This window comes from Macaca fascicularis, chromosome 12 (genome assembly GCF_037993035.2).
Source record: "Macaca fascicularis isolate 582-1 chromosome 12, T2T-MFA8v1.1".
In the NCBI taxonomy this organism is placed as follows: domain Eukaryota; kingdom Metazoa; phylum Chordata; class Mammalia; order Primates; family Cercopithecidae; genus Macaca; species Macaca fascicularis.
Window position 1 is genome coordinate 137,391,561 of NC_088386.1, and position 23,486 is coordinate 137,415,046.

The 23,486-nt window shown below is 48.4% G+C and overlaps 1 protein-coding gene across 17 annotated transcripts in view; it reads left to right on the forward strand.

Annotated features, from left to right (window-relative positions):
* FARP2 (FERM, ARH/RhoGEF and pleckstrin domain protein 2) overlaps positions 1–23,486 on the forward strand; it is a 148,167-nt gene that overhangs the window by 93,659 nt on the left and 31,022 nt on the right. For 16 of the 17 annotated variants that reach the window (XR_010580201.2, XR_012421691.1, XM_045368419.2 and 13 more), the window contains 4 exons: positions 1,886–2,141; positions 16,937–17,112; positions 22,266–22,355; positions 23,045–23,178. Coding sequence is in view for 15 of the 17 variants with exons in the window: in XM_045368419.2 (XP_045224354.2) it covers positions 1,886–2,141; positions 16,937–17,112; positions 22,266–22,355; positions 23,045–23,178 (656 nt within the window). In the remaining 2 variants the exon portion in view is untranslated. Of the gene's footprint in view, positions 1–1,885; positions 7,652–16,936; positions 17,113–22,265; positions 22,356–23,044; positions 23,179–23,486 lie in introns of those variants that run through there. The other variant, XM_074010782.1, reaches the window with a different exon arrangement.

Here is a 23,486-nt window from a genome sequence, read left to right on the forward strand (position 1 = left end):
CTCCCGAATAGCTGGAACTACAGGCGCCCACCACCACGCCCGGCTGATTTTTTTGTATTTTTAGTAGAGACGGGGTTTCACCGTGTTAGCCCGGATGGCCTTGATCTCCTGAACTCGTGATCCACCCAACTCGGCCTCCCAAAGTGCTGGGATTACAGGCGTGAGCCACCGCGCCCAGTCTTCGAAAGAATTTAATGTCACAATAAGAATCATCTAAAGGTTACCTTTAAGGATGGGCGCAGTGACTCAACGGCTATAATACCAGCACTTTGGGAGGCTGAGACGGGCAGATCACCTGAGGTCAAGAGTTCGAGACCAGTTTGGCCAACATGGTGAAACCCCGAGTTTAATAAAGTACAAAAATTAATGAGGCATGGTGGTAGGCACCTATAATCCCAGCTACTCTGGAGGCTGAGGCAGGAGAATTGCTTGAACCTGGGAGGTGGAGGTTGCAGTGAGCCGAGATGGCACATTGCGCTCCAGCCTGAGCGACAAGAGTGAAACTTCATCTCAAAAATAAATAAATAAATAAAACCTTTACACTTTCAATTATCTTCCTTTCCATTTTAAAAGCCACAAGAGAATATTGAATATGGTTGAATAATTGAGACATGATATGATCAGCATTTGAAAATAGGTTAATCTTACAGACTGCGACCTATTATTTTGTTTCTGAAAGCCTAGTAACCAAGCCTTCTGCAGTTACATTTGCACCTTTTGCATATGGTAACACATGCCTGTGTGCATTGCCTGGGTGGTAACACGTGCATGTGTGCATTGCCTGTGTACATATTGCACAAAAAGTTACTCAGTTGTGTTTGGTTGTATTTTGGTCTGACCATGGTCTTAACGATGTGGCATGTGTATATATAGTAAAGGGATGTTCTCGAAGCGTGACTGCATCCCGTGATAGCACACGAGGAGGGACACTTAGCGAGTAGAGGGGGCTCAGCTGTGTCCCTGTGTGTGGAACCATGAGGGGAGGATGTGTTAGGGTGCCCATGGAGTAGCGGGTGATGCAACATAGCCACTTGACATCTAGTCCTGGCCCCTCAGTATTTCCTCATCCTGCTTGGGAGCCGCTTCTCCCTCAGACTTGCGGCCACTCCAGTGCTTTTGGAAGGCCCCAAGACTCTTGGGCCACTCTCATTGGCAAAGGGCATCCTAGGCAGTGACCCTCAACCTTCTGTTACATGTATGAGTGGATTGGTGTGTGTCCTAACTCCCTGGTGATGATATATCTCTGACAGATGAGTGCACATTACTGTAGAACTTGGACTTGTTACTTACCTGTCAGTACTGTGGTTTAGGGTTCTGTTGGCTGAGTGGAATGGCTCACTCCCTCTCCTGCTGTATTTTACCCCTCAACAAAACTATGAATCTCCTGGTAACAGGATTCCAGGGAGACATGGACCACGTGTCATTAGGTTCTGCAAGATGGAGGTTTTCTTGGCCGGGCATGGTGGCATGTACCTGTAATCCCAGCATGTTGGAAGGCCAAGATGGGTGGATCACTTGAGGTCAGGAGTTTGAGCTATGATAACACCATTGCACTCCACCCTGGGCAACAGAGCAACACCCTGTCTCTAATAAAAATTAAAAATTGTAATTTATTTTAAAAACTTTTCTTTATTGTGGATATTTCATGTCGTAAGAGAAAAAATGGAATTGTAAGGGTTTGTAAACAGACGATCCTGGGTTGATTTGCAATGCTACTTTTACAAATCTTCGGTTCTACAAGGGAAAGTCTGGTGAATTGCCCATTTTCATAAAAGCTGTGATAGAAATGTGTGGATGCCCTAAGTTAGGCCAGGTGGCTTTGCAACTTCTAGTGGTAATTTGTAACTTTATATCCTTTTTTTCTTTTCTGAATTTTGATCCCCAGAGCATCTCGTTCCCCGAGGGATTGAGGACTCCTGGCTCCCCATCTTCAGCAAATGCCTCCTTTTACTCACTCTCTCCCTCCACTCTGGTGCCCCCTGGCCTGCCAGAGTTTAAGGACAGCAGCAGCTCCCTCACAGAGCCCCAGGTTTCCTACATCAAGAGTCCAGCTGCAGAGAGGAGCAGTGGAGCAGTGGCTGGAGGCCCTGACACACCATCGGCCCAGCCCGTCGGGCCCCCCGCACTCCAGCCTGGTCCAGGTGTCGGGTTTTGTCATGTTGTGAGCAGCTGTGGTTCTGTCTGTGCTGGGGGGCAGAGTTTCAGTGCCTTAGACCTAGACACAGGGAGGGCCGGGAGGGAGCTCAGAGCTGCTTGTAAAAATGACAATGGTGGGGATGACTTTACCACAGGCTCATTTCCTTCCAGTGGGGAGCACCGGTGTGACTGGCAGTGCCGTGGGGGGGCCCCTGCTTTCACATTGACAAATGCCCAGCTGCAGGTGTCTGAGGAGTTCATAGACGATGACCCAGCAGACATCTCTTTCTTTGCTGGAGGCTCTGAGGCATTTTCTTTTCCTTATGGCTCTGTAGTTCCACGGGAACCTCAGGCCTCTGCCCAGCCTCTGGTGGCCCCTCCTTTGTGTGAGCTTCCAGGGTCTGCTCAGTCCAGCCCAGACAGGTACTCCACTGAGGCAGTAGACATGAACACAGAAGACGATTTTGCATTTGAGGAAGAAAGTGACTTCAGTGGGAGCGCACACCCCTCAGACACCTCGGAGCTGTTTGAGGTGAAGGCGCAGGCCAGCCGGATGCAGCGCCTGCTGGGTCCCTCTGAGACCAGCTCACTGAGGAACAGCCAGTCTGAAAACAGCTCCCTCAATAACATGCCGCTGCGTGGTGGGCTGTCTGTGCACACATGCAGCTCAGCCAATCAATCAGAGGCCAGCTCCATGGTCAACTTCCCAGCCTACTCAGTCCGCTCCGAGTCCAGCTCGGCCTTCCAGTTCTCTGACATCATCGACCAGTTAGAGCAGCTCAGCTACCCGCCCACGACGGCCGAGGACTCCAGCAGCACAGGGTCAGACTCGTGGGACTCTGAAACCGAGGCCCCCCTAGACATAAGCCTTTTCTTCAGCAACCCTTTTGCACAGACAAGTGGAGAAAGAGTCCCTTTTGATTTACAGAACAATTTAAAGAATTTAACTCCAGGAGAGCAAATAGATAAAAACCCATCTTGACCACTCTGGGTTGCTTTACAAGGCAGCCCACTCACCCACACTATGTAGTTTAGAGCTCAGAATTGTTTGGTTTAAACATAGAAAGTGACTTTCATTTCATGGCTACGTATTCAATTTTTTTTTAATTTCCTGATTTATTATACTTCTTTGAATGTCAAAAAATTTGACCTCCAGCCAGTCCTCCTAGAGAGCCAATAAATTGGTCTTTATAGCTTGGTTTTTGGCATATGCTTTGATTCAAGTAAAAACTGGTGCTATACATTCTGAATGTTACACAGTTCTGTTAATGTTGATCTTCAATAGAATATGTGTGTTGCACTATTGATGCTGCTTTTCAAGATGAGCCCTGCTGCCTATAATTAACTAGGACACAGGTTTTGTCTCAATTGTCCAGCCACTGTGCTACTCAGAACCTTGAGTATGCCTCTACAGCCCTAACCCTGGGAAAGATGGACATAGGCCATGGCCTCCTGTGTGCTGTGATCAAACTCCTGGGACTCTGAGACCGTAAAGGCCCCTGTGGACATTAGCCTTTTCTTCAGCAGCCCTTTTGCACAGACAAGTGGAGAAAAAAGGGTCCCACTGGGAGTCTGGGGGGACAGTCATCCACTGCACTGGGGTTGGGAGTGAGGGGGTGCCTGGAACTATCCCAGTGCCAAAGGCACCATGTCATGTTTTTTTTAATTTTTTTTTAAAGGTGTCAAAGGGCCACTGCCTCATGATTGACTTGAGACCCAGAAATAGTGCTATATGTAGATAGTGGTCTTGGAGAGGCATTGGTTTAAAATGGACTTATGTAAGTGTGAGCTGTTTTCTTCGGCTTAATTGGGAATAAAGAAGATATATGGTTGCAAAAAAAGCAGAACCAGACACACCATGGGCATCATTCTGTCCCAGGACAGTGGGAAGGGTCCCAAGGGCAGGTGGGCTGAGGTGGCCCTGCCCACCCATCCAGCGTACCTGTACACACACACCAGGTGCCATGGGCCCTGCTGCGTACCACATGCAGAGCTGCTCAGTCTTAACCACCATGAAAGTCAAGGCTGATGTTCGTGGCACAGAGTGGGTGGGTCCATCCAGGGACGTCATGGGGAAACCACTGCCATGCAGCTCAGCACCGACAAGCGCCAGGCTCAGGCCAGCCCTGGACAACACTGGTGAGTGTGTCAAGTCCACAGCTAGGGTTTGGGGTTTTTGTTGTCTTTGCTTTCTGATCTTACCTAGTAGTGCAATACCACATTTAACATTTAATTCTCTTCCCAGAATGTCTTGTGGAAACTTCACATTTCATTCCTGTTCACATTGTGAGATCTCTCATCTCTGATGTTTTGCCTGGATGGATTTACTGTGATTGATTGCACAGGGACCACATGGCTCAGGTGTCTGAGCCATCGAGGGCATCTTGTAAGGGCTGGTTTTCCTTTTCTCATCAGTGTTGGCTGGATGCCAGCAGGGGTTTTGTGGCTAACCACATCAGGCAGTTTCCTGTTTTTGTAGCTTTGTTATACCTAAACCGCAGTCTCATCATTTTGCTTATGCAGCTAAAACTTTCATTCTGTCTAGTTGTTATTCATGCACCTGCCATCTTAGTGCTTTAGGGGCCATTGGGCACAACTTTCTACATTGGCAAATACCTGCAACAATGTTGTGACAGACAGAAGCGCAGCAGTGAACCTGAGGTCAGGACAGGACTGTTTGGGAGGTTCTGCTTTTCTTACTGTCTCACCAAAGATAAACCTTGTGTTTGTGTGGTGGGGAAAAGTGAGCATAGATTACGTTTAAAACGTTTTCCTAAGCCTTCGTATTCATATGGCAGCTGATGGTTCCTCTCTCCTTCATCAGTGTTGCCTGACGACTGTCCTTGCTGATGCTGGGAACTAACAAAGTTGTCTTTTTGTTTTTAAGGGAACCCACCTGGCGTCTGGACGGCAGGTTAGGTTTGGGTGGTTTGGAGCTAGCACTGCTGTGGGGCAGGGGTGGCCGCTCCCTGGTGGAGCTAATGCTGTGGAAACTGGAATGTTCCTTCCTAAGGAGTGGGATCGTGCCCCCGCCCCCCCGGCAGAGGTATCTCATCACTCCCTCGTGTGCGAGATTCTGAATAAATTTTGTTCTCAGGCATCTTCTACTAGGCCTCCTATAGAATAGATCCTGTTGTTTTTGGTTTGTGTTAATGGAACCTCACTTTCTAGAGATAATTTTTTAGTTTTTTATTTAGGAAGTTTTCAAAAGATACAAAGCAGGAATATAAGGAACCCACATCACCTCCAATTCAGTGTTACCCACACTTGACCATGCTTGCCCCAGCTGTGCCTTTCTTCTTTCCTTGGGTATTTTGTTGCTCTAAAGTATTTTATTATTACTTTTTTAGAGACAGGGTCTCACTCCTGTCACCCAGGCTGGAGTATGATGACGCAATCACATCCCACTGCAGCCTCTACCTCCTGGGCTCAAGCCATCCTCCCACCTCAGCCTCAGAGTAGCTGGGACTACAGGCACTCACCACTGCACCCAGCTCATTTTTAAAAAACTTTTGTGGAGACAGATTCTCTCCATGTTGCCCAGGATGGTCTTGAACTCCTGGGCCCAAGCAGTCCTCCTGTCTCAGCCTCCCGAAGTGCTAGAATTGCAAGCATGAGCCTGGGTGCAAAAAAAAAAAAAAAATCAATCAAGGCTTTCTTCCGAGTTACTGCTCACAGCCCTCCTACCCCTTTCTCTTTCGAGTGGGTTGTAATGTCCACCCAGAGGGGTTTAGAAACGGAAGGGAAGGCAAGCGTGTAGGCACCATGGCTTTAGAACCATAAGGAAGACATTTCCCAGTACAGATTCTGTCTTTCCACTTGTAACAGTTAGTGAGGCACTGACATTGCTTTTTTCCACCTTAACAAGACAGTTTACAGTGGTTAAATAGCAAAACACCCAGAGCAGTTCAGCCTGAGGCCATAGTGCCCTGCGGCAGCACTGGGCCCTGCTTTTCTTTCTGCTTTGTGCTGCGTGGCTCTTCTTCACGCCAGTGTTGGGTAATGCACAGCCTGAGAGGTGTGGCCTGATAAACCCTGAAATTGAAAAAAGTATGCAGATTTGACCCAACACTCCTGGAAGTGTCTGGATACAGCTCACTGAGAATGTGGAGGTGAAAGTGCCTGCAAAATGTTGACAGTACTCTCAATCTATTGATCTCCTCAGTTACATCCAGAACCTTAAAGCTGCACAGTTGTCATGCTCCGCCTGCAGTCTCAGGCAGGGCGCATCAGGGGCTGCACTAGTAGCTCCCAGGAGGACTTACCTGTGGGTCACCGTAATAGCCAGGTGTGTCCACTCAGAGGGGACACGATCCTGCAGCAATCCCCTCCAATGAGAGGCCACCAGCAGACAGTGCCTGTTGTACCCATGAAGTCCACCACTAATTATATACTCTGCTTTAGGTAGAATATTTATTTTTATTAGCTGTCAATCTGTTTTTGTATTTGTTTCCAAAAGTCCAGGTACTTTATGTAGGCCAATGGATAAATATTTCAAGTCTAACAGTAGCACAGTTATATGTTAATACAACTGACTACATGCAAAATATGTAACAGCATATGCTATGTAATTTTTCAAATCACTAGGTCTTGATATGTGCCTTTTTTATATTACCAAGAGATTCTCTAAATATGGAATTAGATTAGGATTCTCTGTTCCAGTTAACACACATTTTTAAATTAGTACTGATGATTGAGGGACGGACAATAGCACACCAAAAAGAGTTTAGTATGAAAAACTTAAACCTGTTGGTTAAGTCATTCCCATTATTGTCATTTTGCTGAGGGTGACTTGGTCCTTTTGAATTGCTTTGGTGTACGGGTATGTTCTGATTTTTCATGCAAACTCCTTGGCCATTCCACCGCTCTGAGGGGTAATTGTAGCACTTCACATGTGCTGTGGTTGTGATCACATGGAGACATGTATAGCATGTGTGTTCCTAGCTGGTGTGTGTTTATGTCACATTTGATGCCAATACATATGTCTTCAAGGTACGCTTGTTCCCTCCCAGCTCGTGGAATATCCAAAAAATTCATTGCTGGAAAAATTATTTCATAGACAAAAATGTTAATGTTCTCTTGGGGACTTAGAGTTGAAAATATTTATGTAGATTTGGTTCTAAAGTCCACAGAATCATATCTGCTGTGGTCTCCCTTTGGTGCTCATCTGGGGGCCACGTGTATGGAACATTCTGTCACAGGCGGCTGGAATGTGGGCAGATGCTGTTAGCCTCCCTCTCCGCTGGTGGTCCATGCCTGACGTGTCCCCTAGTTCAAGAAGGCACCATCTTTTGCATGAAAACAATTGCGTTCCCCTAGGAAATGAAGAAAAAATGAGCTGGAATTTCCTTATACATTTGAACTTGTTCCTTTTTTAGAGAGACATTTTTGTTGTCTGCTTTGTGGTACTTATAAAATTTGTTTTCCATTGAAATTGCCATTTATAAATTTGCAGATCTGTACTAATTTAGAATTTTTTAATTGTTCAATAAAATAAGGAAATATTTACTGTGAATTTTTAAATGGGCTTTTTAGCTTTCTTTCCCTCTACTTCTAGTTTTGATTTATATAAGTTAAAGATTATTTTACATATTAATCCCTGAAGCAGCTGCGTGTTTTTTATAACAGTGTCACTGACATCTTCATAGGCTTCTGAGCAACAAACAGGCAGCAGGCACCATGACTCTTGTGCAGATTGTCTTATTTTAATATGGATGGTGATGTCTGTGGAAGGCCAGCGGGGAAAGGTGCCTTGCTTCTTCTCAGTCTTAGCTCTGTCAGTGCTTCCTGGCCTCACCTGGTGTGGCCTGCACAGCGGAGCTGGGTGTCGGGGAGGACGTGCCATGCAGGCCCCCACCACACCCCACGGGGCAGGCCTGGTGTCCTTGCGCTTTTACCGTTCACAGCACAGATGTTATTGGCTTCTTAATTCTGAAAATGAGGTTATTATTGCCTGTTTTTTCTGCAGTCAGCCAAAACCCACCCTGTAAATTACAGGGGAGAACGTGAGCAAGAGACCTCTGCCCCAGAGTGCGGCAGCTCTGCGGGTTCTGGTCAAGGCTTTATTCCACTCTGAGCTTGAGCTTCCCTTTCGGCCAACACGAGTTTCTGCTGCCTCTGTGGAGCGTCCACGCCTCTCTAGCCCCACACGCGCCTGAGGGGGCGGGGGCTTTGGACACTGCCTGCTGCTTTTGAGCCCTTTGAGGATAGGCTCCTCACTTACCCTTTTGGGACCTTAGAGCAGCACAGAGCTGCAGCCACTGATGTCAGGCGCCTCCGGGAAGGTGATGGTGCCTCCCCAGGGCTCTAAGGCACCTGCTGCCCAGTGGGCAGGGTGGCCAGTGAGCACCTGAGGCCAGGAAGGGAGGCACCTGGCTGTAAGCCTTTCCTGGAGCTTAGAATTGTACCTGCCACACCAGAGCAGAGGGGCTGTGGCGGCAGTTTTCAGAAGGCACTTTTCAGAACAAACTCATGGGTCTCCTCAGAGCCCACGGATGGATAGTTACTTCCCACTTAGAGGAGTGGGGAATGAATCCCAGGGGCCTCACTTAGCCCCTGACATTATGCTGGCCGTCCTCCCTAACCATCGCCCTCCTGGTCCTTGGGCCACCCCTGCCCAGCGCCCGCTGCCTAAGGATGAAGTGGGAGGCATCTGGGTGTATAAATCCTGATTTCAAGAAACTGCTCAAAAGCATTTCTGTATTAGGTCTATAAGTTGACTGATTTAGACGGTAAGAACCATGTGGCCCTTATGTTCTTGAAATATGTCAATTCAGATTATATTTCTTTCCTAATCCTAATAACTACCACCCTTTATTCAGTTTACTTTAATAGTTTGTTTTCAGGACCTTGCCTCCATTGTTCCAGTAAAAAGATTCATAAGCCAGAGCATGCTTCTCAAAGTTTTGGACACAATGTATTAGAACAAAAACATAGAGGCTCTGGAGCACCTTCACACATTCAAGAGGAGACCGTACAGCTGGCAGACAGCAGATTGGGACAAATGGCCCAAAGCACAACTTGCTGTTACAGGTTAGAACACCTGCTTTTCTTAGGAAAGAAAATGTCTCGCTTATTTAGAGCAAAACAGGAAAGAAATAAAGATTATTGGGAGCACTTTGTGTGTTGATACAGCTCTCTGAACCATGTGAGAGCAGCAGCGGTGGTTCCACTGTGTACTGCCTACCAAGCCGTGGCCCAGGGCTTTGTGTGTCAGCTCGTTAAAACCCCAAATGGCCCTTTGGAAAGCTGTGCCACGCATCACATCTTCACATCCTGTCCTGTAGGCAGTGATGCCGGGTAGGGAGGTGATGAACCAATACCTGGACCCCTCGCCATTGACCATTTTTCTATTTCCCACTTGTATTCTTTGAGCCAGATTTTGTGTGAAAGCGACTCATGACATCCTCTTCCAATAGTGAAGCCAGAAATAATTTTGGGCTAACTCATCAGGTTCACGTTTACTTGGATCCCTTGGACAGTTCCACATTTTCCTTTTCTTCTGGAATTAACAATTCATTGATCGAGCCTCAGTTTCCTGTACCGCCTCTGAAGTTAACCTTCGACTTGGCCTTGAATTTTGCCAACAAAAGCTGATTCTTCCTCCACTAATAGGCAAATATTTTCAAGAATCATTTGTTAGAGTTTTAAAGAGGAAAGTTGCAAAGAATGAAATAAAACTAACTTTACCTTTTTCTCTAAATGTGATATTTCTCTTTCATCACCTAGTTAGAAGAATAAAAACAGTGTCTTGAAGGAAAAAGTGAAGGTAAGCACAAAAGTTTAACATTGTGATTTTTAAATGACATTTCAGAAATCATGTGTTGAATATTGAGAAAATTCTGGAAGTAAAGAAACTGCCACAAAGAAAATCGCCTGCCAGACCGGGCGCAGTGGCTCCTGCCTGTAATCCCAGCACTTTGGGAGGCGAAGGACGGCGGATCACGAGGTCAGGAGTTCGAGACTGGCCTGGCCAACATAGTGAAACCCCGTCTCTACTAAAAATACAAAAAAAAAAAAAAAAATTAGCTAGGCGTGGTGGCAGGCACCTGTAATCCCAGCTATTCAGGAGGCTGAGGCAGGAGAATCACTTGAACCCAGGAGACAGATTGGAGTGAGCTGAGATCATGCCAGTGCACTCCAGCCTGGGTGACAGCTTGGGTAAAGTTAGTTTTATTTATTTTTCCGTCTCAAAAAAAAAAAGAAAATCATCTGCCAGAGATGCTCACTGCCGACAGTCTGAAATAACAGTTTTAAATTTTATGCCTTTTGGCCGGGAATCAGAACACTTTGGGAGGCCAAGGTGGGAGGATCATTTTAGCCCAGGGAGGGAGTCAGGAGTTCAAGACCAGTCTGAGCAACATAGGAAGACCCCATCTCTACAAAAAAACTAAAATACTAGCTGGGCACAGTGATGTGTGCCTGTGATTCCAGCTACTTGGAAGGCTGAGGTGGGAGGATCGAGCCCTGGAGGTCAAGGCAAACCTGCAGTGAGCCATGATTGTGTCACTGCACTCCAGCCTGGGCAACAGTGCAAGACCCTGTCTCAAAAAAAAAAAAAAAAAAAGGCCGGGCACAGTGGCTCACACCTGTAGTTCCAGCACTTTGGGAGGCTGAGGCGGGCGGATCACTAGGTCAGGAGTTCAAGACCAGCCTGGCCAACATGGTGAAACCCCGTCTCTACTAAAAATACAAAAATTAGCTGGGCGTGGTGGTATGCACTTGTAATCCCAGCTACTCAGGAGGCTGAGGCAGGAGAATCACATGAACCCAGGAGATAGAGGCTGCAGTGAGCTGAGATTGTGCCACTGCAACTCCAGTCCAGCCTGGGAGACAGAGCAAGACTCATTCTCAAAAAAAGAAAAGAAAAAGCTGGGCATGGTGGCTCACACCTGTAATCCCAGCACTTGGGGAGGCTGAGGTGGGCCAATCACTTGAGGCCAGGAGTTTGAGACCACCATGACAAAAACTGTCTCTACGAAAAATACAATAACAATTAGGCACAGTGGCACATACCTGTAATCCCAGCTACTTGGGAGGCCAAGGCCTGAGAATCATTTGAATACAGGAAGCAGAGGTTGTAGTGAGCTGAGATTGCGCCACTGCACTCCAGCCTGGGCAATAGAGCAAGACTGTCTAAAGAAAAATAAGTAAATATGTATCTTTTGAAGATGATCAAACCTTGTTACTTGCTGGAGTGTGGTGGCCTGATCACGGCTCACTGCAGCCTTGACTTCCCGGGCTCAGGCATTTCTCCCACATCCACCTCCTGAGTAGCTGGGACCACAGGTGTGCGCACCACCACGCCTGGCTAAATTTTTGATAATTTTATTAATTTTTTTTGTTTTTGTAGAGATTGGGTTTCACCATATTACCAAGGCTGGTCTCAAACTCCTGGACTCGAGTAATCCGCCCACTTCGGCTTCCCGAAGTGCTGAGATTACAGGCATGAGCCACCACGCCCGGCCGATCGGCAGCTTTGAGAATATTTCAGATGTTATTCTCTTCCCAAAGTGCAGTCTAGGCAATGAAGCCTGACAGTGAACAGCCAGTGGACAGTTTGTGATCCATCCCAGCAAAAGTGTAGAGCTCAGTAAAACCTAACTACTGTTTTTATCTCTCAATTTCAAGTCTCTTAATGTTGACAATTGAAGTCTTGTCTACAGGTAAAGAAGTCAGTCCTTCTTGAGGATATCGTGGGATAGCTGGGCCTCATCTTTGTGTGTAGTAGGTGTGTCCTCCTATGAGTTGTGTATGATATGAATTTTATGGAAGGGACTCCTGTAACTCAGAACAAGACTGATTCTTACTGGCTGCTTTTTAGTAGAGGACCTTGGATTTAGAGTTTGTTTTTTACAGATACCTAAGATTAATTCTTTACCATGTCAGGTAAAACTAAACATATTCCGTGGCACCTAAAACTTGATATTTAGCATTTTAAAACTTCTCTGCCTTTTTTTCTTTTTCTGAGACATAGTCTCACTCTGTTTCCCAGGCTGGAGTGCAGTGGTACGATCTTGGCTCACTGCACCCTCCACCTCCCGAGTTCAAGCGATTCTCCCACCTCAGCCTCCAGAGTAGCTGGAATTGCAGGCATGCACCACCACACCCGGCTAATTTTTGTATTTTTAGTAGAGAGGGAGTTTCACCATGCTGGCCAGTATTCTCTCGAACTCCTGACCTCACGTGATTCACCTGCCTCAGCCTCCCAAAGTGCTGGGATTACAGGCGTGAGCCACCCCGCGCAGCCGACATCTGATTTTAACCCTGCATTCTGATGTGCATTGTCAGGGTCAAAAAGATTTTCTAAGACGGAGGAGCACTATGGCCAAGTGTCCTTTTATGATATCCACAGAATTCAAAATAGCAGAGCCTGAAAGACACTAACTTTATCCTATCATATGTGACTGTGGAAAGCACCCTTCACAGCCATGGTCCCACACTTGTCTTCTTACTGTGGAGTACGTCTGTGTTGGTGACTTCAGCTAAACGTGTTCCCCAGGGATAAATGCAACAGCCCATACAAAATCAGGCATGAGGACACAGTCCAACAACTTCGTGTGTAAATGAAGTTACACATTCATCGTCAGTTGCTTGTTAAAAAAAAAAAGTCTCCCCACAGATTTATTGACTTTATCATGTAGGATCTGTATCTGTGTTTGTGTAATTTGAAGTAGGCTTGATTTATAAGGTTTGCTATAGCTAACATTTAAAGAAATGTTTAAACTAGGCACAGTGGTGCACGCCTGTAGTCCTAGCTACACAGAAGGCTAAGGCAAGAGGACTGTTTGAGGCCAGGAGTTCAAGTTCAATTTGGACTTCATAAGATCCCATCCATTTAAACAAAAGAAAAAGAAAAAGGGTCTGGGCACAGTGGCTCACATCTGTAATCCCAGCACTTTGGGAAGCCAAGGCAAGTGGATCACCTGAAGTCAGGAGTTCGAGACCAGCCTAGCCAACATGGTGAAACCCCATCTCTACTAAAAATACAAAAATTAGCTGGGCGTGGTGGCGGGCGCCTGTAGTCCCAGCTACTCGGGAGGCTGAGGCACGAGAATCACTTGAACCCAGGAGGCAGAGGATGCAGTGAGCCAAGATCGCACCAGTGCACTCCAGCCTGGGCAACAGAGTGAGAGACTAGGTCTCAAAAAAATTTTTAAAAAAGAAAAAAATGTTTAATGGTAGTTTGTGGTACTTTTTAATGTATTTACTAAATTATGAGTTGACCATTTTTTGTTAAATAGAAAGTATTTATAATAGGGCAGGAGCAGTGGTTCCCACCTGTAATCCCAGCACTTTGGGAGGCCAAGGCGGACAGATCACTTGAGGTCAGGAGTTCAAGACCAGCCTGGCCAACATGGCGAAACCCCATCTCTACTAAAAATACAAAAATTAGCCAGGCATGGTGGTGTGCACCTGTAGTCCCAGCTACTCAGGAGGCTGAGGCACAAGAATGACTTGAACCCAGGAGGCAGAGGTTGCAGTGAGCTGAGATTGTGCCACTGCACTCCAACCTGGGCAACAGAGACTTTGTCTCAAAAAAATGTATTTATGGCCTTGTGCGGTGGCTCATGCCTGGAATCCCAGCACTTTGGGAGGCCGAGACGGGCGAATCATGAGGTCAGGAGATCGAGACCATCCTGGCTAACACAGTGAAACCCCATCTCTACTAAAAATACAAAAATTATCTGGGCGTGGTGGTGGGCACCTGTAGTCCCACCTACTCGGGAGGCTGAGGCAAGAGAATGGCGTGAACCCAGGAGGTGGAGCTTGCAGTGAGCAGAGATCGCGCCAGTGCACTCAAGCCTGGGCGACAGAGCAAGACTCTGTCTCAAAAAAAAAAAAAGTATTCATAATACTATCAAATGATGACTTTTAACCTCCATAGAACCAAAAATAGTTTATTCCAAATGAGCAGTCTGTCCTAAAGGGGAGTGTCCTTCCTTTATGAGGTATTTATTGAGGAGTTGTTTACTGGGAGTGGCATTTTCCTTTTTTTTTTGAAACGGAGTCTTCCTCTGTTGCCCAGGCTGGAGTGCAGTGGCGCGATCTCGTCTCACTGCAGCCTCCACCTCCCAGGTTCAAGCGATTCTCCTGCCTCAACCTCCCGAGTAGGTGGTATTATAGGCACGTGCCACCACACCTGGCTAATTTTTGTGTTTTCAGTAGAGACAGGGTTTCACCATCTTGACCAGGCTGGTCTCAAACTCCTGACCCCGTGATCCACCCACCTCAACCTCCCAAAGTGCTGGGATTACAGCCATCAGCCACCACACCCGGCCGGGAGTGGCCCTTTCTAATTTACAGCCCTGTTAACCCACATTGGCCATGGCCTGTTTGCAACCCCAACAGCATCATAGCAGCACACGTTATGATGTGTCTCGTGATTATGCCATTTCCTCAAGTTTTACCTCCTGCAACTTAAAGGCAGGTTTTGCAGCAACTTTTTGGTAAACTGTCAACTAGTAACTTGCTGTTGGACTGTACTCCAAGTGAGGTGCTATGAGGAGCCCTGGAAGGACCCAAGGGCAGAGTAGTGAAGGCCGACTTTAACTTCCAGAAGCAATGAGTGGAAAACATCTTCCTGCTACACCCTGAACAATACAGTTATGAAGAATAAATAGATATTAGCAGCTTCTAGACTTTTCTCTGAATTTTCATCACGTAAAATATCTCCTTGTGAAATTCTGGCTTATTGAGGACAAAGAAGATTCTGGAACACAAACCCCAAACAGCGTATCTTTGGAAACCTGCCTCTTTTCAACATAAGAAGTAATCCACACTTCAGGGGCTAGCACAGAGCCACAGTTCCACTTTGAGCCCTTCAGAAGTGACGAAGACCAAATGTGGCCCAGTATGTGAAGCAAGGAGGAAGTAGGAATTTCATGCTATTTTCAGGTTGCTTAGTGTATTTTAACTGAATGTGTAATAAAAGCAAATTCTAATAAATTGGTTGTTAATAATTTCCTATAGTGATGTTACCTAGGTTTTCTATAGCAATGAATGTTTCATCGTGTTTTAAATGTATCTTGTGAAAAATTCCAGAGGAAAGCTCTGCTGTCATGAGCACTGATATTTCATCTTAAGAATCCTAATGAGTATAATTCCTAGCAGCAGACAAGATCTTTCCAGGGCTTCTGATTTGTCAATGTGAAAATAAGGACTTCCTCCCCTCCATCTCCCATGTCCCACTGGAGGGTTAACCTGTTGAGTTGCTTATGCGTGCCCAGCAAACGGAATCATGATGTCGGCTGCTCTCAAGAAGCTGCTCTATACTAATCTGCCTATACACTTACATGTTTTAGGTTAAGTGAACCAAGTTTGGGTTTTATAAACTGGTCACTACAGGCAACTGCATCTGAAGATGCCAACAATAGTGTAAGAGAATCTTGCTTTGAAACCAGTTGTGGGTGGAGTAAAGAGGCACCATGGTGTGGCATTTATGCAATCAGGGGTTCAAATCGAGTTACTTCTGTTGCAACATTTGGTAAGCCGACTCAGTAATCATCGTTAGAAATCATGATGGTTTCAGTGTTCAAACACTATACACTTGGAAACATAAATGTCCATCTTTGATAGTTTTGTTTGTTTGTTTGTTTTGAGACGGAGTCTTGCTCTTGTTGCCCAGGCTGGAGCGCAATGGCACCACCTCAGCTCACTGCAACCTCCGCCGTTCAAGCGATTCTCCTGCCTCAACCTCCCAAGTATCTGGGATTACAGGCACCCGCCACCACACCCGGCTAATGTTTTATATTTTTAGTAGAGATGGGGTTTCACCATGTTGGCCAGGCTGGTCTCTAACTCCTGACATCAGGTGATCCACCAATCTTGGCCTCCCAAAGTGCTGGGATTACAGGTATGAGCTACCACACCTGGCCTTTGGTGGTTTCGGGTTCATGCCATTCTCCTGCCTCAGCCTTCCGAGTAGCTGGGATTTCAGGCGCCCACCATCACAACCGGCTAATTTTTTGTATTTTTAGTAGAGACAGGGTTTCACCATGTTAGCCAGGTAAAGTTATCTTTAAAATTTGGCACTTAATAGTTACTGGTTTCCCATAGAAAAACATTAGGAATTAACTGTTGCGAATTTTTTTAAATAGAAAAGGATTTTTTTTATTATAAAATTCACAATGAAATATACATCATCATCCTCTTTAGAATTGGGCTGCAAATTTGGCACCTATTTATTCAAAAACAAGCATTGTTTTAAGGAGAAAATTATTACTGTATTTTAGAAAACCAAAATAAAATCCCCATTAATGAAAAACGGAACTGGAAAACAGTGTCATGAATTGAGCAGTTTTATATGATCCATTTTTTAATGAATATTAAGTTTGGCCTTAAAATAGACATTGCTTTTTCAGATGTTAGCACTGGTTTGACATCTTAAGTCTCTAACCTCTAGCAATGCACATAGGAAGTGTTCCCCCTTCCTGGTGGTGCCTTTTGCTTTTACACACTTTGTGGTGCTTGATTTTATCATAGTTACATATTCTGCAGAGCAAAAAGAAGCCCCCTGGAAACACAAGGATGGTATCCAGGCCCCCCTAGATTCCTGGGGGATCCACAGTCTGTGGACTGCTCTCTGAAATTGGGTAGATGAACCATCAACCCTCATTCTCAGTTTATGTCATGTTTAGTATCGTGTGTAATAGAGGCTTTACCTAAACACGTTTTCCAGGAAGTGCCTGGCACTGTGTGAGTCTGGCGGCTGAGTGGTCAGGAGTGTAGTAGTGGCTCTAAGCCAGCCTCACAGCCCTTTCTCATTTCTCGCTCCATCCCCCACCCCATTCATTTCCAGGCCTTTCCACGAAGAGTCCTCAGCCTTCTCCCTCCAGCCGGAACAGCCCCCTGAGTCTGAGCCCTGCATTTCAGGTGCCTTTGGGCCCAGCTGAACAGGGCTCATCCCCACTCCTGAGCCCTGTCCTCAGTGATGCTGGCGGAGCTGGGATGGACTACGAGGAGCCGAGACACAAGGTGGGCCCCTCGAGGCTTGAGAAGCTAGCAGAGGGTTGCCGGGTGGATGGACCTGTGCTCACTGTTCCTTGGGGTGATGCTGGTGGGGACCCCGGGGTGGGGCAGGGAAGGGCCCTGCACTCACAGCCGCCCTACCAGCGTCCTGAGCAGAGAGGAGGTGCTGGGCCACCTTCCCTAGCAAAACCTTCCTGAGACTTTCCTCTTATCTCTGGGACCCCAGGTTCCTTCATACAAAAACAAGTTTCCTTGTTCATTTAGCAAACAGTTTCCTGGCACCCACAGGCTCCATGTGTCAGGCTGGATCCTGGGACTGAGTAGGCACTTCTAGCCTCCCCCACTCTTCCTTCCTTCCTCCCTTCCTCATTTCTCCCTCCCTTCCTCCCTCCTTGACTCCTTTCTTCCCTCCTTGCTTGGTCAAGCTTCTACTTTTAACAATTGAGTAACCGGGAGGAAAGATCTGGGTGCTAAGGGAGGGTCCACCAGGGACCCCTTTGGGTTCTGGAGAGGCTCTTGGGTGGGAGACCCTGTGGACAAGGAGGTGCCCTGGGCCAGACGTTGGAGACAGTGGAGGAGCCACCTGTGGGGAGGGGACAGTCCTCTGCTGTTGTGGCAAGGGGAGGGGTACATGGGCCACAGGCAGGACTGAGGGTTTATGACAAAGTTGAGGCAGTGTCCCCTGTGGGTCTCCTTTTACCGAAGATGATAGGAATAAGGGCATAAACTGAGAGTCTGCAAGGAGAAAGTGACCCAGCAGAGAAGCTCGCTGCTGGCAGACACAGGGCAGCCAGGGCAGGGAGGCTGTGGCCTCAGGTGGCCTCCACTCTCCCAGCCCAGTGGAGTCTGCCTACAGCTACGGTTTTGCAGATGGGCCCTAAAAGAAGAGACTGAGGGTCCAGGGAGTTTGCGGAGTATATTGGGCCTGGAGTCCACAGAGAAGGGAGACACAGGGTCCCTGAGTGGCAGCTGGATGGGAAGCGGCCATGGGGCCTCTAGGAGGGAGGCAGTCAGTGCTGGTACAGGGGGAGGCGTGTCATTGTGACACCTCAGCACTCCTGCTTTGGCCTGAATTGGCCAGAGGATATTCTGTCCAAGGCCTGCCTTCCAGATGGCAGGGCTACCCGTGGGATGCTGGGACTCTCAGCAGGTGGGATGGCACAGGCAGGGCAGGCTCTTCCTTCCCTGTGCCCTGGGGGTCCCTGGATCCCACTGGAATGGAAGGAGCCCCCTGGTCTGGAGGCAGCAAAGGACATTAAACGTGCTGCTGTGTGAGGCCTGAAGGTGAGGGCTGGTTCTGGGTCCTGGCAGCAGACTGTTTCCAAGAGAGATGTCTTTTTATTTTATTTTGGAAACCTAATGACAGTCTCTTTAGTTCACTGTTTCTTCGGTACGAAAACAAAAAATGGCTACCAGGCAGTCTGTTATTAAGACTAAATTTTAATTTGTAACTTTTTATATTATGAAAATCAATTGATTCTTTAGATGGTTCTATAGGGTGACAGCTTGTCACATCTGAGGATAATTGGGCTGGTGGCAGGTGGCCCTGGGAGAAGCCTGTTAGTCACGACTTGGCATGGGGCCAGCAGCATGACAAGGCCCTCTGGGATGGGGGCACCTCAGGGTCCTCACAGAGCCATGCCCTTGAGGATTTGGTGGCTGAGTCATTGCAGAGAAAGATTCAGCAGTCCTTGGGCCCAGCCCCTGCGTGTGGGCACCTTCAGCCCTGACGTGGTGTCTCCTGTTACCTCTCCTCAACACCTGGGCTCTGGAGGGAGGGCTCTGGGCTCTGCTTCAATTCTGTGTGTGTGAGCTGACATAGCAAGGCTAGTGCCCAGCACAGGTGGGCTCTGAGATGGCAAGGATGGCCCCTTCATCACATGCAGGGGCTGCTGGTTTGACCCGGAGGTAGGTTTCCACCAGAGTACCCCTCTGTGCTGACCTCATGAACCAGTGTCTCCAGCCAGGCTGCAACAGGTTCTGGGGAGACCCCGGCCCCAGATTCACTGACGGCTCTGCTGGCAGAGCCTGGCAGACCACTCTCCTGGGGGAACCAGGGTGACACAGGGGTCTGAGAACCACGTGCTGCCATTGAGGCCGCCCGTCAAGCTTTTGCACTTGCACCCAGTTGCTTGGTTGTGCCGGGAGGAGCAAAGAGCTTCCCACCCTCCAGCCCACCCACGCCAGCTTGTGCCCTCCTCCCCAGTGTCTCCCACTTGATGCACCGTTTGTCGCCTTTTTAATAGAGATTTGTGAGGATCAGCAATAGTCGAAAGGTAGGAAAGCCAAAGGTGGCAGAAGCCTCTTCCATGCTCTGCATGGGCACACAGACCCTTCCTGTGGGGACAGGCGGCGAAGTTCACAGGAATTGCACGCTCCTCTGGGGCTGTCCCTGGCTGCCCTCTCATCTCTGGCCTGTAGCCCAGCGTACTGGGGCCTCAGGTTGGACATTGATCTGGAGGTGGGGGCAGAGTGGCAGCTGCTGTATTTTCTGTCCCTGAGAGTCTCCTTATGGTATTCCTTGGGCTGATGAGGCGGGGGCGGGGGCGGGGGCAGGATGGACGGCCCTTCTCTTGGCCACTCTGCTCCCCTGACTCCCCTGTGACCCAGTGGTAGCACCTGTGATGAGCAGTCTCATCAGCGACTGCTGTGGCTCTCTGATGGTGTTTGTGTCTGTGAGCCTCACCCCTGGAGGAGTAGAGCTGCTCCGGGACTCGAGCATCCTGTTCCTACAGAACAACATTCAGAGTTAGGACATTGCTTTTGGACTCCATGCCAAGGTGACTGTGGCTAGGAAGTCGTCCTCCCTATACCAGACTCTCCCCCAGGGCCCAAGGCCAACAGTTTGTGGGGCATTAACATGCAACATCCCTGTCCCTCAGCTGTGTGGGGAAGGCTGGGGCCTCACAGACCATAAGCATGGGCCTCTGGGGACGGGACCAGCTCTGACCCCAGAGAATTCACTGGGCATATCAAGCTCTCTCTCTTTTTTTTTTTTTTTTTGAGACAGAGTCTCGCTCTGTCACCCAGGCTGGAGTGCAGTGACACAATCTTGGCTCATTGCAAGCTCCGCCTCCCAGGTTCACACCATTCTCCTGCCTCAGCCTCCCGAGTAGCTGGGACTACAGACGCCCGCCACCACACCCGGCTAATTTTTTGTATTTTTAGTAGAGACGGGGTTTCACCATGTTAGCCAGGATGGTCTCGATCTCCTGACCTCGTGATCCGCCCGCCTTGGCCTCCCAAAGTGCTGGGATTACAGACATGAGCCACCGCGCCCGGCCAAAAAAGTCATTTTTAATATCATGAAGCTCAAAAAGAAAAAATTGAAAAAGCCTAAAGGCTGGAAAGGTGGTTCAGCTTCTCTGCGGTGAGGAGGCCATTGCACCAAGAGGTGGGGACTGAGCTGGTACACAGTGGCAGGGCTGTGGGAGCCAGGCAGGCTGCCAGCCATGGGGAAGAGCTGAGAGAACAGCAGTGGACGTGTGCAGGACTCTGGCAGGGGAGGCACAGCACCTGGGCACTGGAGGGCTCCAGGCAGCAGCATCTCGGCGGGCTATCCCTTCACAGCTGGCTATATCCATGGGCTCAGCACTCACAGGATAAATGTGCCTCTGTCCTCTCATCCACGAGGGGTGGACAACCCTGCAGGCTGTGCTGAACTTCACAGCAGTACAGGGAGGAAGACATGACCCCACATGCCACCTCAGCTGCTTGCTCACTTGCAAACCCAGCTCCTGATATTCCTCCCAAACCTCCAGTCATGGCAGCTGGTCTTTTCCTTGGCTTAGGCCAAAAACTGTTGCAGTCACCCCTCCTGCCTCCAACCCTCACGGCTTAACTCCACACTGGAATCAGGTTGGCTCAACCTTCAGAATGTGTCCAGGATCTCACCCCTCACCCCTCTGGGTCCCCCAGCCAGAGCTGTCTCACCGGCTGGTGCCGAGGTCCTCTGGGAGCCTCTCTGCCCTCCTGATCTACTCTCATCCTGGGGCCCAAGTGCATCACACAGCACATTCAGGTAGACCCCAAAGGGTCCAGAAGGCCCACATGACCTGCCTTCCCCACCAGTAGCCTGTCTATTCCCTCTTACCTCCCCACCTTGCTCCAGCCGCTTGACCTCTGACCTGCCCCACGGGCTGACCTGTCCACGCTGAGTGAGGCTGCGGCCTGCCACATCCCCCAGTCTCCAGTCCCTCCTCTGCTCTGCATTGTGTCTTGTACAGCCCTCTGTGCTGCGATGTGTGACTGTGTGTGTTGCTTCTTGCCTGTCTTCTCCTGGTAGGACACCCTCACAGGGGCAGGGGGCAGTGTCCAGGCCCCTGATCGGAGCTGACACCTGCTCCATGGGTATTTGCACGGCCCACCTGCCCTGAAGCTGGCCACAGTCTGGTGGTGGGGCAGGCAAGCTGCCAGGGTAGAGCAGGATCATGGTTTCTGGGCAGTGGGAGAGGGCGGAGAAGAGGCTGTTAAGTTGCACCTCAACAGAGGGTGGCTCTTGGAGGGTTCAGGGTGGGGAGAGGCCCTCCAGGGACAGGACCCAGTGCCTGCCGAGGCCATCATGAGGCATGTGCTTTGCCAGGAACACTGTGTTGGGTGAGGTGTAGAGGGTCCCCCACAGCCAGCTTGCCTGCTCGGCGCCAGCACCTTGGGCAAAGATAGCCCTGCCGGCTATAGGAGTGCTCAGGGCTGGGCTATCTCCAGCAGGGCACAGAAAACGGCCTGGGGTATGGTCCACATCTGCATCAGGAAGTGCACCGGCAAGCCTGGCGCTCTGACGCAGGCACACTTAGAATGCACACTGTTTGCTCTTTTTAATGACTTTTGTATGGGTTAGGTTTAATAATTTATAAGCACACACACACTCATGGACCTGTGTCTGCTGACCAGCTATGCCACTGGCAGTGATATACAAAACCAATAATAAATTTCAGCCCTGTTTACATATGGTGGTATTTGAACAGCAATTCTTTTCTCCAAAAGAATAATAGGATTATGCTTTTACTCAGGGATAAATCCCTTCAGAAGTTGAAGATGAAAATCCCATGACGATGTTAACTTGAGCAGAAGAAAGCAAACATTACAAACTTCAGGCTGCCTGAACACGGGAGGGTCCCATGTCCCATGGATGCACACTTACAGCTCTCTGCTTCTTTCAGCGCATGCCTGCAGACGAGGCCTACTTCATAGTCAAGGAGATTCTCGCTACAGAACGAACATACCTGAAGGATTTAGAAGTTATTACCGTGGTACGAAAGTCCTTGATTACTTTTTTTTTAAATAAATATCTCATCTGAACACAGATAAATCTTTTGTTTGTTTGTTTGTTTTTTGAGATGGAGCCTCACTCTGTCACCCAGGCTGGCGTGCAGTGGCGTGATCTCAGCTCACTGCAACCTCCGCCTCTTGGATTCAAGTGATTCTTCTGCCTCAGCCTCCCTAGTAGCTGGGATTACAGGTGCCCACCACCACACCCAGCTAATTTTGTTTATTTAGTAGAAGTGGGGTTTCACCATGTTGGCCAGGCTGGTCCCAAACTCCTGACCTCAAGTGATCTGCCCAAAGTGCTGGGATTACAGGCGTGAGCCACCATGCCCAGCCAAGAAATATCTCTTGATAATCGTGAGACTTGGTATGTATATATTTTTGTTAAATATATCTGCCTTAAAACATTTATTCTAAGTCCAGTCAGAACATTGGATCCAAGTTTTTGTGGAGCTATAAAGCTGCAAAATGTCCATTTGAAACTTTTGATGTAGGATAGTTTCATTATATTTGATCAACAAAGAGGATAACTGTAGGGATGGTCTGAACCCTCTTTGAAGGTGGTGACTGGAGGGTCATTGCAGGGTGTCCTATGGCTACAGGCCCTCAGGGGCACAGTTTCTCAGTCCCCAACAAGAGCCATGCCTTCCATCACACCACACTCTTCCCACAGTGGTTCCGCAGCGCAGTGGTGAAGGAGGACGCCATGCCTGCGACTCTGATGACACTGCTCTTCTCCAACATCGATCCCATCTATGAGTTCCACAGAGGCTTCCTGCGCGAGGTGGAGCAGAGGCTGGCACTCTGGTAACACCCCTTCGGCCCCCAGGTCTTGGACACCCACACAGGAGACTCCCACACCAACTCATCATCACAGCTCTTAGGAGCTTCCCAGCTTCAGAAACTAATTCAGAAGAGCCATTTTTTCACTGGAGTATATTTTTAGGAGCCTGCGGAGAGGTACAGATATAATAATACCCTTTATTCACCCTCTTCCAGAAAAGAGAGTGCAAGGAGCAAGTTAAAAATAGAAGATCCCTTTTTGCCTGGTTACCGTCTGTTTTAGAGAATGGCCAGACACATAATAGTAGCTTCCATCCAGGGCAGGCCCTGCC